Here is a 14,648-nt window from a genome sequence, read left to right as displayed (position 1 = left end):
TGTTTGTTTGTCTGTCCATATCACTCCAGTTAATGCAAAATTTCAAGAATACCTTGAGGGAATTTCTTCAAATTTGGCACAAATGTCCACTTCAGCTGACATCAGCTGAGCAGCAAACAGATAATCACTGATTGACAACAGAGGCCCAATGACAAAAATAATCATAAAGAGGCTAAAAAAAGGCTGTTGTTTCAGCAAACCATATCAGATTTTGGTGTAGAGATGACTGAGGAGGTGTGGAGGAAAAGTGATGGAGAGGATCGATTTAAGTTCACTAAACACCAGACTGCAGCGGATTCAGCTCAAGGTCATGCGTAGATTACATTATTCCTAAGATAAGGTTAATAAAATGTTATCTAACTAGGGTGTCCGCTTCGTTCTCATTCTCCGCCGATGTCTCCACTGGTGTCTGCTCCGCGCTTACCCTGCTGATGTCTCTGGCAGTGTCCACTCCACTCTCATTCTCCGTCGGTGTCTCCACCATGTCTCCGAATGTCCACTCCGCTCTCAGTCTCTGGCGGTGTCTCTAAATGTCCGCTCCGCTATCAATCTCCGCCGGTGTCTCCAAATGTCGGACCAGCTCTCATTCTTATTTTGGGGACTGTTCCACTCAATAGTTCCACTATAACTCAAACAGAATATTAATTTGTGCATTATTTTTGTACAATTCAAAGTTGACATAAGAAGATAAGAAAGGTAAAATTATAAATTATGAAATTGATATATTTTGCTCTTGAAAATGACTTTCTTCTAAAAAAATTTGATTTTCCCAGCTTTTTGTCTGAAATGTCATTTTTTAAATGAAAATGCACAAATTAAATTCATCTGTACTCAGCCTTTCATACCCTCAGGTAATGAAAAACAAACAAAAACAATCGGTATCTTATTGGCCTCGAGAAGCTAGAAATTATTGGTCTATCAGTATCGGTTGAAATAATCACTATCGTGCATCACTGATCCTAACGTATCAGATATCTGTGACAGAAGTAATTCGGCAAAAGGCACTCAAGATCATTTGGCTTTGTCCTAAGATTGTCCCTTCTTGGCAGGATATATTCTTTTGGTATTGTAATATTTGTGATAAGCACGTTAAACCTGATGTATTAATTTCCCTGTTTGGTTGTTCTGAAGCGTCTCTTGTATGACTACATACTGTTCAGAAGACCTGATGGTCAACATGTTAGCAGCTAAGAGAGTCGTTCTTAATGACTGGGAGGTTACCACGATCCTTGTTTCTCTAGATCGCTAAGGGAATTAGTGTCAGGCACACACCTGGAGAGAATTCGAAACAGCACACTGGGTCTGAAGGACAAACACAGGTTTGCAGAGGCATACAACAGCAAGACAGTCATTCTGATTTATCTGGACTTTTTTAATAAAATGTTATGAAACTGATCTTTAATATCCCATGCTGACTCAACTTGTGTTTCCTTGAAACTTTCAGGTAAAGGCGAGGCCACGCCTATCATCGCCAACGTCATCTCACTCGCAGGCTCTCCTACAGGGAAGTCCGACAAAACCGCCCAGCAAAGTACACAACAGCACACAAAAGCAGGTATTTATGAGCTATATGTCAAACGTTTAAGAGAGAAAACGTGCTGTATGCACGTTGATTCAGTTGCCACCAGTGTTTATTGTGACAGTTTCGTACTCTGTCGTTGTGTCCACAGTCACTCGCCTTCAATCAAAGAAATCTGGACATGTGAGTCGTTATATTTATTTTGTATGCAGTCAAATTCAACGATAGATTTACACACAGGTGTGGGAAAATATAGAAAATGAAGATACTTTGTTCAATAATACAATTAATGTGTAAAATTGTGCTGTGATTTGAATAAAAACACTGACGGACAAAAGATGGAACATTTTAGCTCCCCAGATTTGTATGTGACTGTAGTCTGCTAATTATTTAGTCCATGTGTTGTTTATTAAGATCATTAATACTGGAGTTGTAACTGTCTTTATGTCCTTTGTCTGTCGTTCAGATCAGCATTCAGACAGATTCAGTGAAAGTTAATCCTCCTCCACCTGGACAAAAAATCCTCAAGAACAAAGCTCTGCTCTGCAGACCGCTGGTGCAGAACAAAGGGGTCTCCTGTCGAACACAGACGGTCGATGTCGAAGCACAGACAGGTAAAAGCAACACCCAGACAACATTGTTTCTATGGTAACGACAGCTATGTTCTATTGTCAGACATTGTTTTGTCAGAGATTGTTCTATTGTTTGTTTTTTTTTAAAATCAATTTATATTTTAAAACCTTGAATTCCTTTTTTATGTCATGTTTTTTCCTTTTTCCCCACTCATTTAAGGCATATACTCTGCATACTTGGAAGTTTGAGGTCTTTCACAAGCAAGGAGAGTAATTAAAAGTAATTATTTGGCTAATGCTGTGCATATTCAGTGTCCACTGCCTCTGCAGGCATATACTATTTTATGCCTCAGCGCCGGCGATGGCCTCAGCCATATGTCCAGCACACAATATTTTAATAATGCCTCAAAGGAGTTTTGCACAAACATTCACTTGGACTCAAGGATGAGCTGATTTCAATTTGGTGGTCAAATGTCACTTTGACCTTGCATGCGACTCATTTTTCGTGAATGCAATATCTGAAGATGGCCTTCAGGGAGTTTCCTCAAATTTGGCACACGTGTCCATTTGGACTCAAGAATGAACTGATTAAATTCTGGTGGTCAAAGGTTAAAGATAAAGGTCATGCTGACCTCATATAACATGTTTTTGGCCTGAACTCAAGAATCCTCAAAAACCACTCTAAAACTGTGCTGATTGTATAGATCTTCTGTGTGTGAAGCGTCCATGTTTTCACAGACATGGAAGTAAACTGTAGGTGCAACCTGACTTATGGGTCAGGTTCCCTCTCCTCCTCCTCCATAAAACCGTGTGGCGGTATGTCTAGTTTTAATGTTTTTTTTAATTGAAGGATAAATGCAAATCATATAGTGTTATAACTGAAACAATATTTGTTCTTCCATTTTTCTGTTTACACAAAAATCCCTCCACACCTCCCACCCCTCCCTGCCCACGCCCACACACACACACACACACACACACACACACACACACACACACACAAAGACAGACAGACAGTCCATAGGTTCACCAAACAATGACATAGATTTCATATAAAAAGTGAAAGCACAGGAGAAGGGAGAGAAGTCATGAGGGTCAAGAGTTTGGTGCAGCGAAGGACGTCCTCCTTCAGCTCCATGGGATGAGCTGAAATATAGACAGGAGATGTTCAAAACAATCAGTGTTTTAAAAAAAGTTTCATTTTGATGTATAATCTCAAACTTAATCTAAATGATCTGTGCACAGATACAGAGGGTCAGAGTGTGTCTTGTTGCCAGTGCTCTGGATGCTGCTCTCCTGGCACAGCAGTAGTCTGTCTGTAACACAATAATTAAAAAAAAAACATATGATCCAATAGATTTTTTTAATTTAAAAAGAAGAGCATGAACTTGTAACCAAAAGAATTATGGTGTAAAAGATCCAGATCCAGGCATCCAGGATGGTTTTCAAAGCATAAAAGGCCTTTAATTCATAGGGCTATAGACATTAAAAATACACCAGCACGTGTCGGCTTGCGCCTTCTTCAGGGCGCAGTGACACAAACCACAGTTTTTTTGGTTGCTAGTTCCTGCCCTTTTTTTGAAATATTCTCATGCATGAGCACTGGTGGTTTGAGGCCCCCCCAGAAGCGCTCCTATTGTCTTCCTTTTTCAGATTTTTTAATTTGTTGGTACAGATTTTTTGTCCTGAAAATATTATCCATTATGTTCCTCTTGTGATTAGTCTTTACTAGAGATCACAGCTTACAATCAAATCCTTTGTCACTGATTCCCTGAACTTCTGAATGTGCTGGCCCCTCAGAGTTTATCTTCTGTATTTACATGTCTTGACTGAAGACTTTTTTATTTTCATATATTTGCTTTGTTATGAACCCTCACAATTTTAACAACTCATTTTCTTTTTTCCTCTTCCCTAAAGATGACCTCTTCCCAAAACTCATGGTGGTTCCTGTCCCAGTGCCGGTTTATGTTCCTGTACCCATGAACATGTACAGCCAGTGTACCCCCAAACCTGTGGGCCTGCCTTTACCAGTACGTCAAACACACGCCCAGTTTTCATTTTTGATGCACCAAAGTGGCAATTAAGATAAAAATGTATTATCTTGTATGAGCTGTTATGAAGTGAAATATATATATACGAGACAACACATTAGATAGTCAGTGTCTTCGTCCTTGTTACAGACCTGTTACATTGTTACTGTGTCTCCCACAGCTGCCTGTACCCATGTTCCTTCCTGTGACGATGGACAGCGCCGAACGCATCGTGGAAACCATCCAGGAGATCAAGGAAAAGATCCCATCCGACCCCTACGAGGCCGAGCTCATCCTCATGGCCGAGATGGTCGCGGAAGAAGACGAGACGAAAGACAAAGAGGAGACACCAAAGGAGAAGGTGGTGGAGAAAGAGAAAGAGAAACAGGAAGCAGCTGCTCCAGAAGGTAAGAAAGTCGTATGTTCAGAACTTCCCAAACACATTTCAGCACAACGTGGAGTTAGTAATTGATATATAAATGGCCATTTTGGGGGGAACTATTTCATTAAGGTAACTGGAAAGACAATCAAGATAAGAAAAATCAACTTTTTTGTACATCCAAGATAGGACTGCATGACTGCTTTGTTTGTTGATCTGTTGTCATTTTCTAAATAAATAGATTAGATGTTTGGTTGATAAAAATGTCCAAAAATCATGAAAATTGTTGATCAGTGTTTGCAAAAGCACAAGATGATGTTTAGAAATGTCTTGTTTTATCCACAACCTAAATATATTCAAGTTATTGTCATAGAGAATTAAATACACAATACAAAATATTGACAGGTGTGAAGGTGGTTTTAGAGAATTTAGATTTTTTTGCCATAAGAAATTACTAAAACGGATCAAACTACTAAATTAGTTGGTTATTAATTCAGTATTAATCATTGCAGTTCTAGTCTAAGAATGAGGGTAAAATATTTCATTTATATTTTGCTTTGTGGACATTAGTTTATAAGGGGAACTCAAACAGAAAAGTGACAGCATTTATTCTAGTGTTTGGAAAAGAAAGCAAAACTGACCGAAGTGACAATAACGTGTTTGTATAGTAGAGCTGTGCTGATTAATGCTCAACAACTGACAATAAAAGAAACATCACTCTGATGCTCACCACATGTTTCTGCTGAGTTTTGGTCAATTTACAAAAGAAAAGGCCCTTTTTTTTAGTTGTCTTAAGATGTAAGCCAGTCTGCTTTGGTCATCTACATTTTCCAAAGTAGCTTTTCATTAGTTTTCAAGCATAAAAAGTTAAAGTTGAAAAAAAAAACACAAGTCAACACTCAGGATACTTGACATAATCTGACTACAGTATGAAAATAATGTAGTTTCATGATCTTGCACTCTTTCAGTGTATTTGTCAAATTATTTCGACCATTTTTTATGTTGTTTTTAACATTAGCAAAATCTTCATTTCACAGACCAGGCCAGTCACTACAGCGACGACTTGGACACAGACGAATTGGCCAGTTTCCTCAACAACTGGGAGGATGCCTCCTCTGAAGCAGGTGTCAAGTCTCCCAGTCGATCGTACACCCAGGAGAAGCTCAACCCGGTTCTAGACATTCCTGTGGGTATGACCATTGAGCCTGACTCCGAACCCCCACCTCCTGCTCCGCCTCCCATGGACATCGAAGCTGACTTCACTGTCGGTGAGGAGATGAACAAATGTGTGCATGCATGAAGCATTTAGATGCCATTTTCACCGTGAGTGGTGTTTAGAGTTTAGTGGGGTTTAAGTGCTGAATGTGTGAGTACAAATCAAGCTGTTATGTATTGTGATTTATGTGGTTTGGGTTTGGCGTGCTTAGTCTAATTTTTTTATGTGGTGTTTTTACCAGAAACTCTGGAGAGGATGGCCCGGTTGCGAGAGCAGTCCCGGCGATCCCCGAGCCCTCCGCCAAATGCTTCACGACGACGACAAGCTCATAGGAAAGCCCGAGAAAAGAGGGTAACTATCTGTGGTAACGGATAAGATGCTGCTGGTGCGTTTACAGATGGTGGCGTCATGGCTTTAAAAAACTCCTCATACATTTTAAACATGCTACCTCCACTTTAAGCAGCCAGATTTGGGGACAACTCCAGACAAGCGGCTCTCCACTGATTTTAATCAGCTCATATTCTTTTTTTTTAAGTAGTTTGAATCAAAAGAGCCGACCAGGTTAGGCAAAACACGAGAATTTCTCAAATGTGTGACCAGGACACAGGCAGTCGTGCTGGGTTTATATCTGTCGCTCTCTCCTCTTTGTCTCAGGGTCGTAAGTCACAGCGGTCGTCTAAAGGAGCTGAGGCGTCAACCCGAAAAGGCGCCTCCAACAAGGCCAAGGGTCCCGACGTCCAAAAACTGAAGAGTCAGTACGGAGTCGACGCCTGGAAGCGATGGATCCAGTGGAGGCAAACTCAGCCCAACCTGGAGAAGCCTCGCTTTGGCTGTAAGTCTGAATGTAACGTTAACACAACCACTAAAGCCGACGTTAAAGGTTTGTTCACTCGACCCAAGATTATGTAATTATTGTAAACATCTGTTGGACAGTTTTATCCAGAACGATCAGGGATGGGAAATCATTGATGCCAATGCCTTTATGGATGATCCTTTAGCGATTCCTCTGTTGATTCCTGATCAGTTTTATGTGTGGGAAAAAAAACCCTTGAAGGCCTACACAGATTTTAGCAAAAACACAACTGTTTTATTTTCTCTTAGTCTGAATGAAGTGTAGATGAAACGAGCCCAGCCACCCTGCGGAGGAAACTCATCTGGCCGCTTGTATCCGTGATCTCATTCTTTACGATCACTATCCAAAGTTCATAACCATAGATGAGGGTTGGTTCGTAGATTGACGGGTAATTCGAGAGCTTTGCCTGATGGCTCAGCTCCCTCTTCCTGATGACAGTCCGGCATTACGCCTGCATCACTGCATACGCCATGAACAAATCTCCAAGATACTTAAACTCCTTCGCTTGGTGCCATACGGCCTCATAAAGAATTTTCCACCTCGAGGAATCGCAGGGAATTAAATCCTGAATCTTTTTATTTGATTCCTTTAAATCATGTTAGAGTTATGGAGTCATCCCTGAGCATCGTTTTTGATTTGAGATCATTTGAGGTTGTCGCTACCACTCTCATATTGTCTTAGATACTGCATCTGTGCACAGATCATTTAGATTAAGAGATTATACATCAAAATGAAACTTTTTTTAAAACATTGATTGTTTTGAACATCTCCATATGTCAGCTCGTCCCATGGAGCTGAAGGAGGACGTCCTTCGCTGCACCACTGCTGAGCTGAGCTACGGTCTCTGCTGCTTCATCAGTGAGGTCAAACGACCCAATGGAGAACCGTACTCCTCCGACAGCCTGTTCTACCTCTGCCTCGGCATTCAACAGGCAAGACGTTTGTCACACACGGAAAAGTTTGACCAGAAGGCACAGATTGTCACTGTTACTGATTGATTATAACCTGTATTTATTAAGAAATAGCTGTGCTAACTACCATATTTTCAATAACTTCCTCATAATAAAATCATCTCGCTGGATCACCAGTGGAAAGGTTTTAATGTGAGGCAGCGCTGCAGGAAAGATGTGTGTTAGCAGTAACTGAACACAACTCCAGTACAGCTGAAAATGATCAGTAAACAGTGAAGTAAGGCAGACCAGATCTTCCAAAAAGTCGTGCATCAGCAAATGTAAAATAGTTACATGAATTAGTTATTGTCGTTGCTCATTATGTAACCTTTTTTTAAAAAATATCTCTATAGTACCTGTTTGCTAACGGTCGTGTGGAGAACATATTCATGGATCGGTTCTACAACAAGTTCTCCACTGAGTTCACTAACATGCTGAGAGGTTTCAAACCTTCAGTCACAGCAAACGGTGAGTTTTACATGCTTTTATTTTTCTGTCAGTTCCTGTTTCACACCAACAAACCCACATTTAACCAGATTTCTTGTTGCTCCCCGTCTGCAGGTTACATCCATTCCCGTGTGGAGGAGGAGTTTCTGTGGGACTGTAAACAGCTGGGGGCGTACTCCCCCATCGTCCTCCTCAACACTCTGCTCTTCTTCTGCTGCAAGTACTTTGGCTTCACCACGGTGGAGCAGCACCGCCAGCTTTCCTTCGCCCACGTCATGCGCTGCACCAAAACCAACCCGAACAACACCAAGACCACTTTCCTGCGCTTCTACCCACCAATATCCATAAATGACCCCGAATCAGGTACTGAAACGGCTGAGGGTCAAAATAAAGATGTCACGAAGTCAAGCAATTTGTAGCCAGGAACATTTTCAATAACATTATATGACAAGGTTGTAATTTAAAAATGCAATTGGATTGGATTTTAAAAAGTGAAGATGAACTTGACATTTTCAGCAGCCTATAAAAAACCCTTTTATAACTTTTGGTAATTAACAAATTTTAAACAAATGCGAATTCATGTAGTAAAACAATAGCAAAATTTATAGTTAGGAAACGACACGCAGAAATTTAATAAAAAAGAGCTATCAGCACTGTTAATGTACAGAACCATAATGTGGCAATAACAGCAACCAATAACACACTTTATCTGTTTAATAATATTTTACTCCCCTCTTTCCCTCTCAGCTGTAACATTTATTTGTTGTTTTTTAACCAGCAGTTCAGTGTTAAATTATGATACCTCCATCTATCTATCTGTCTGAAATAATGTTAATGTTTGTGTTCTCTTAAGATCCAGAGGTTCCAGCGAAGAAGCGTAAGGAGGAGGAAAGTAAAGAGGATATCCTGGAGATGATGGAGAACACAGAGAACCCTCTCCGCTGTCCAGTCCGACTCTATGAGTTTTACCTCTCCAAGTGGTGAGTAAAATAACGATGAACTACTGACCTGGACCTAAAAGCTGTTTCAGTATTCACATGGGCACGTCATTATTATTCAATCATTAAAAAAATGTCTATATCCTTGTCGGCCTTTAAAAAGAGCTTAAGACAACAGCTACTACTAAAATATATTCATTCCTAGAACCTTTTTTTTTATGACTTATATGAGCTGCATACCCCAGGTAATTAATACTGCTGTCCTCCATATGCCATTTGTCTCCATGAATTGTATTACTATAACTATACTTAGAGTAATTTTGAATGCTTTTGAAGTTTTAGATTAGCGTTAAGTTGCAGGATGAAACTTGTATGTGTAAATTTATCAGTAATTTTGTGCAACTAAATCTTAAATTTTGCCCTTCTGTCATCTTCTTAAGGCTAAAATGAAACTTAAGCCCTTTAGACACCATATACTCTATTGTAATTTCCATAGTTTAATCTCTCATCCAAGTGGTTACGAACAGAAACCTTGCACACTAAGTCTGAAGCATTTTGTTGTTTTACTCTTTGTGAAAATTCTAAATATGAGACAATGAAAAGACACATTAAATGATTTGATCCCTCTTGTTAAACCATCAAACTCTCTAAAATTTTAGTTTTCTAAAATGCAAAAAAAAAAAGAAACAGTTTTGAAAGGTTTACTGACAGATGAAGCTTTAGGAGTCAGTTTGCGACTGACACACTGTGAGGTTGTGTTTATTTTAAAATGTGTGTTCATTTTAAACAAAAAAATTTTGGATTTGTTGTTCTAAATTTGCTGATCACTGTTGACATTACCGCCTCTCTTCTATCCAGCTCGGAGTCAGTTAAGCAGCGCACCAACCTGTTCTACCTTCACCCCGAGCGCTGCTGCGTCCCCAACAGCCCCCTGTGGTTCTCCTCCACCCCTCTGGACGACAGCACCATGGAAGCCATGCTCATCCGCATCCTCACCGTCCGAGAGCTGCATCTAAGAGCGAGGAACGATGGAGGGACAGAGGAGAAGATGTCCAATGATCCACCATTTGTACCTGACGAGGAAGATGGAGATTCGGATTGATGAAGAGCAGAAGTGACCTTTTATTGGTGCAGTGGCTTGTGGTGTAAATATTTGTAGATAAACTGTTCATTTAAACATTGCCCAATAAAAGAACAGAACGAGTCTGTCACATGCGTAACTACAATGTGCAGAACTGCGAATAAAGTCATACTTCCTAAAACACATGTTGTGTAGGTGGGACTACAAGACTGAGCTCAACATTCAGACTGTTAACTGCTGCTCAGCAGGACACATAGCTGTCCCTCTGTGTTTTGTCTGCTGAATGGTTGCCTCTAATGGATAATGCTACTTTTTTTCTTCCACATTATGATTCCTTTAAATTGGACTTTTTCCTGTCGTCGTTTAAAAGAGCTAAAATTAAAAACTTTTGATTTCTGTCGGTGTCAGTGAGTAAACGTCCAAAAGATAAACTGAAAACAGCTTTCTCTGATGTAGATGTTAACCATCAACTATCATATTAAGTGAAAAATCTGCGGCAAAGTTTGATTTTCAAGGAATCATCACTGAGTGCAATTACATGGGCATGAATTACGTGTTCATGTTTATGATAATATTCGGGATATGGTGTTTACATGAGCACAGAGAAACTGGGTTTTCCATTTTCCCTGTATACATCCCAGTTTCTGAATCAGTTTCTAGCATATTTGTTTTTCCCATACACAGAATATGGTATTATAAAGTTAAAACACATAAAAGGGATACCCCAAAAACCCAATCATTAACAGGTTATTCATGTCTATGTAAATGTGCTCAATGTCATTTTTTGGTGTCAACGAGCACGATTCCAGACCCAATATTTTTGCAGTTTTTATACCCCTGAGGATTGTTTGAAAATCATTCTTGGAAATTTAGGAAATTAATTTCTTGACAAAATAATTCCTGGAACTAATAAGAAATTACATACCAAAGTGTGTTATGACTGATTTTTTTTTTCTTTTATATCTAATAATATAATAGATGTTCCAGAGGCCTCTCAAACTTGTCATGGTAAAATATAAAAGATGAAATTACATTTTAAAAAAGAAATATTTTGTTAATCAGATCAACTTACTTTAAAGTTCTGGTCACTTGATTGTGAGATTAAGGTGATGTTTTGATTTTCGTTTTTACTGTGCATTAAATGAAAGACTCTTTTCAAAATATCGGAACGATTTTGATCACCAGTGTCCAAGTGATGGGAAGAAAAAATGTGTTAGGAATTTACTTGACTATGGTTTTAAAAAAAATGTATCACTGTCTAAAATGGCTGAAAACGTTTCTGCCGTTTGGGGAAAAAAACACAACATTGGCCTTTTGGTTGAACGCACTGAAATGGCTTCCAAGGTTCTGAGTATTTTCTAATGTATGTTGTTTTTAAATAAAACACTTTAAAGCGTAGTTGTTTTTTGAGACAGCAGTTACAGAGGTTTAAGTGACATAATATGTTTTCGTGTGCTTGCTTAAACATTGGAAAATTAACATGAAACCGGTGCTTGTCTTGTGTCCTCATAAACCACATAAACGCGTTATTTCGTCCGACCGACGGTCCCCTCCTGGTCGAAACATCCTCGAGCGCTGATTCGCTGCTTCTCGCTTGACTCGGTGACGTTACAATCGGTGATTGGTTAAATTTGCCGCCATTCGCCGAACATTTTACGACGTCATTGTCACGTGGTGTCGGCAAAGCGGAAAGAAAGGAAAGATGGCTGCTACTGTTTTGGCTACAGCTGCACCTCTTCTTGCGTGTACTATGGGACATTAGAGCGAGGTAACGTGTTTAAAATATATATTTATTTTAATTACATGTATTTAAGCTAAAAGCATTTGACAAAGTGTCGGTAAGCCACTACTAGCTTAATCAGCACTAGCTAGTTAGTGTTAGCATGCTAGCAAGGCATGTACACAGGAGAAAGTAAACAACAGTCAGAAACAACTCTGTGTTAGCAAAACTGGTTTGATAAAAACACTATTTGACCGTGTTATATAGAACAGATAACAGTTTAACCAGGTTGCTTCCTCTACAGTTGTCTTTTTTCTTTGTATATGGTTTAAAGTTTCTTTTTAGTGCATATCTGCATATAGTCATTCTTTAACAGTACTTAGTTTACATGCAGCATTTGTTAATGGGATTGGCAGCAAATGGAGATATTTCAGTCAACTAAATTGATAATAGAGTGGTAAATATTGCATTTAACCATTTTATGTTCAAATAAAACAAAGACAAAACTCAACATGGTAAACATGAACGTTTTACTTATATTTATAGATATAAATATGTTTATAAAAATCACCATAAAAAGCAGCAATACAATGATATTTGTAAACAATAGGACAGCATTGCAATGGTACAGAGACCAAAGGGTGCCAAAATACATTTGAGATGATTAATTCTGAAAAGCTTCTGAATCTATTTTTTTTTTACAGTCCTCAACTACTTGGTTTTGGGAACAAAATCGATATAGTTAAGTATCAATATCTTTTATTTTGTAAATGATTAATATTAAAAACACATATCAAAGTTTTGGTAACCTAGTTGAATAATAGATCATGAAGTGATTAAAATACCTTAACATTAAAAATTTTGAAAATAAATGCAATAAATGACAGTGAGCTGTGCAGCTTTTATATCACCCAAACCTAATTTACTATGTTTGGATTTTCTCCAGCTGTCATGAAGAAGCAGAGAGTGGAAATGTCTCCTGAGCAAGATGCTCTGACTCACATAGTCGATTGTAGAGACAAACCCTTCCTGGAGGAAAGATTTATTGACTCATTCAAAGGTATGAAATACATTTCTGATAAAAGTCTCTATGGTGATATTCAAGGGATTTTTGGTATTATTCGACAATGGGCTGTTAAGTGGATGCAAATGATTCAAAACAGCACTAACGTGTGCATTAGAGGGGGAGTTTCAGTAAAATTAGTGCCTCACAGATGTAGTTAAACATTGGTGCTCCAAAATGTTCTAATAGATTAACCTGAAGTCTGGTCATGATAATAGTAAACCAGTGGTATTTACAAACTCTTCAATGCCCACATACATCCACTTGTAGTTCATAGGCATATTTCTCTGTCTTTAGGACAAAGAAAGTCTTTAGGATCTAACTTCAGACATGCTGGGAAGCATACAACAGCCCTGTTTAGAGTTGGACAGGGCAGACTGAGGGAAAATGTGAATTATTTCATAGAAAAGGATGGAATAATATTACATTTTTGCCTCTTTTTTTAATATAGTTGTAAATGACATGTTATTTGATTTCTATAGGATATTTGTCCATCAATCTGAAAATAAATGTTTGTTGGAAAAAATGATTATGTTCGTGCAAATCACCATCAGTTCTGTTCATTGCACCTGCATTTCACTGGAGTAATGTTTTCATGTTAATCTTTGCTCTTCTAGGGAGAGGTGTATTCACCAGAGAAAACATTGAACCATCCACATTTGTTGTTGAATTTCGGGGGAAGATTTCTCGCAAAGACACAAAGTCAAAATGTGGTGATACTCTGAACAATTACGTGTTTGAGTTTTCATGGATAGGAACACAGTGGTGGTAAGCTGTCAGATTGTTTTTCACAAGAGCATTGTTTAAATTGTATTTTGTGTTATATAATTAATCAGCACAATGAAGTATTGTAATTTTAAGAATTTCAGTAAGAGTATTTTACTTGCAGCATCGATGCCTCGAAAGAGGACAGGAGCCTTGGACGACTTGTGAATGACGACCACATAAGTCCCAACTGCGAAATGAAGAAAATTATGTGTGAGGGAAAACCACACTTGTGCCTGTTTGCTACGACAGAAATATCTCCAGGAGAGGAGATAACTTATAACTATGGTGACTCCGCTTACCCGTGGCGATCAGGGGTAAGTTTGTTTTATAGAAAGAGCATTGCTTTGAATTTTTCTATTAGAATTAAATGACTTTGTCTAGTCTGTATGATTGACAAAAGAGTCAGACTTTGTACTGAAATTCATTAGACCAATATGAAAATAAAATGGCCTTTGGGGAAAACAATGCATTTTCAAATAATGACCAAAAAAGACCTGCAATGTTTTTTTCCTGTGGAAACAAAGGATAAAATTTGTAAAATGTATGGAACATTTTCATGATTTTCTAATATGTTTTGTCCGCATTTATTAATGTGACCATTTATTTAGTTTAGTCTTATTATTTATTTGATGTTGGACACTTTGAGTCTCCATACATCTCAAAAACTGAGAATATTTTAATTACGGCAGTACACAAAGTGACTCAGATTTGCAGTTTGTAAGGCCGAATAAAATCTAGGAGTCATATTTTTACATAACTTTCCTAACACATTGTGACATTTTCAGGCATCACATGAGGGATCGAGTACTTCATGCTTACCTCTTTATGCTTCTTCATCAACACCAAGGAATGGGCAGGTACATAAAAGACCACTTCCACAGGTGTCTACATTGACTTTTCTGGCTTCTCCTGCATATAAGACCACACTGCAGTAAATACAAATGACAACTTGTGGTTTTACTGTGGGGTTGCTTGCTCTTTCTTGGCCAAGTTCATCAACATCTTTGAGTTTCTCTGGTTGCCTGTCAAATTGACCTTCAAATTGATCATACAGACATGATGTATGTGTTAATCTTGTTTTTCAAAATGTTGACCTGTTTGTTTCAGCTTTG

General features: G+C 38.5%; 2 protein-coding genes across 3 annotated transcripts in view; both read left to right on the top strand.

The window, feature by feature from the left end:
- LOC121957543 (zinc finger MYM-type protein 4) overlaps nt 1-11,383 on the top strand; it is a 28,702-nt gene extending 17,319 nt beyond the window's left edge. For both annotated transcript variants that reach the window (XM_088090539.1, XM_042506166.2), the window contains exons 15-27: nt 1,445-1,555; nt 1,671-1,702; nt 1,986-2,133; nt 4,009-4,121; nt 4,303-4,528; nt 5,538-5,768; nt 5,958-6,067; nt 6,371-6,548; nt 7,350-7,501; nt 7,873-7,987; nt 8,081-8,329; nt 8,820-8,946; nt 9,763-11,383. In XM_088090539.1, coding sequence (XP_087946665.1) covers nt 1,445-1,555; nt 1,671-1,702; nt 1,986-2,133; nt 4,009-4,121; nt 4,303-4,528; nt 5,538-5,768; nt 5,958-6,067; nt 6,371-6,548; nt 7,350-7,501; nt 7,873-7,987; nt 8,081-8,329; nt 8,820-8,946; nt 9,763-10,006 — 2,036 coding nt within the window. In that variant the 3' untranslated portion in view covers nt 10,007-11,383. The remainder of the gene's footprint in view (nt 1-1,444; nt 1,556-1,670; nt 1,703-1,985; nt 2,134-4,008; nt 4,122-4,302; nt 4,529-5,537; nt 5,769-5,957; nt 6,068-6,370; nt 6,549-7,349; nt 7,502-7,872; nt 7,988-8,080; nt 8,330-8,819; nt 8,947-9,762) is intronic.
- A 270-nt stretch (nt 11,384-11,653) lies between these two features.
- The window catches only part of LOC121958133 (uncharacterized), a 35,304-nt gene continuing 32,309 nt past the window's right edge, over nt 11,654-14,648 (top strand). Inside the window, exons 1-5 of the mRNA XM_088090538.1 lie at nt 11,654-11,753; nt 12,652-12,765; nt 13,386-13,536; nt 13,658-13,850; nt 14,322-14,393. Coding sequence (XP_087946664.1) covers nt 12,657-12,765; nt 13,386-13,536; nt 13,658-13,850; nt 14,322-14,393 — 525 coding nt within the window. The 5' untranslated portion in view covers nt 11,654-11,753; nt 12,652-12,656. The remainder of the gene's footprint in view (nt 11,754-12,651; nt 12,766-13,385; nt 13,537-13,657; nt 13,851-14,321; nt 14,394-14,648) is intronic.

Source organism: Plectropomus leopardus, chromosome 17, assembly GCF_026936395.1.
Source record: "Plectropomus leopardus strain MGB_pleo_1.0 chromosome 17, ASM2693639v1, whole genome shotgun sequence".
Classification (NCBI taxonomy): domain Eukaryota; kingdom Metazoa; phylum Chordata; class Actinopteri; order Perciformes; family Serranidae; genus Plectropomus; species Plectropomus leopardus.
Note: the sequence above shows the minus strand (reverse complement) of the source record. Positions and strands in the feature narration are given on the sequence as shown.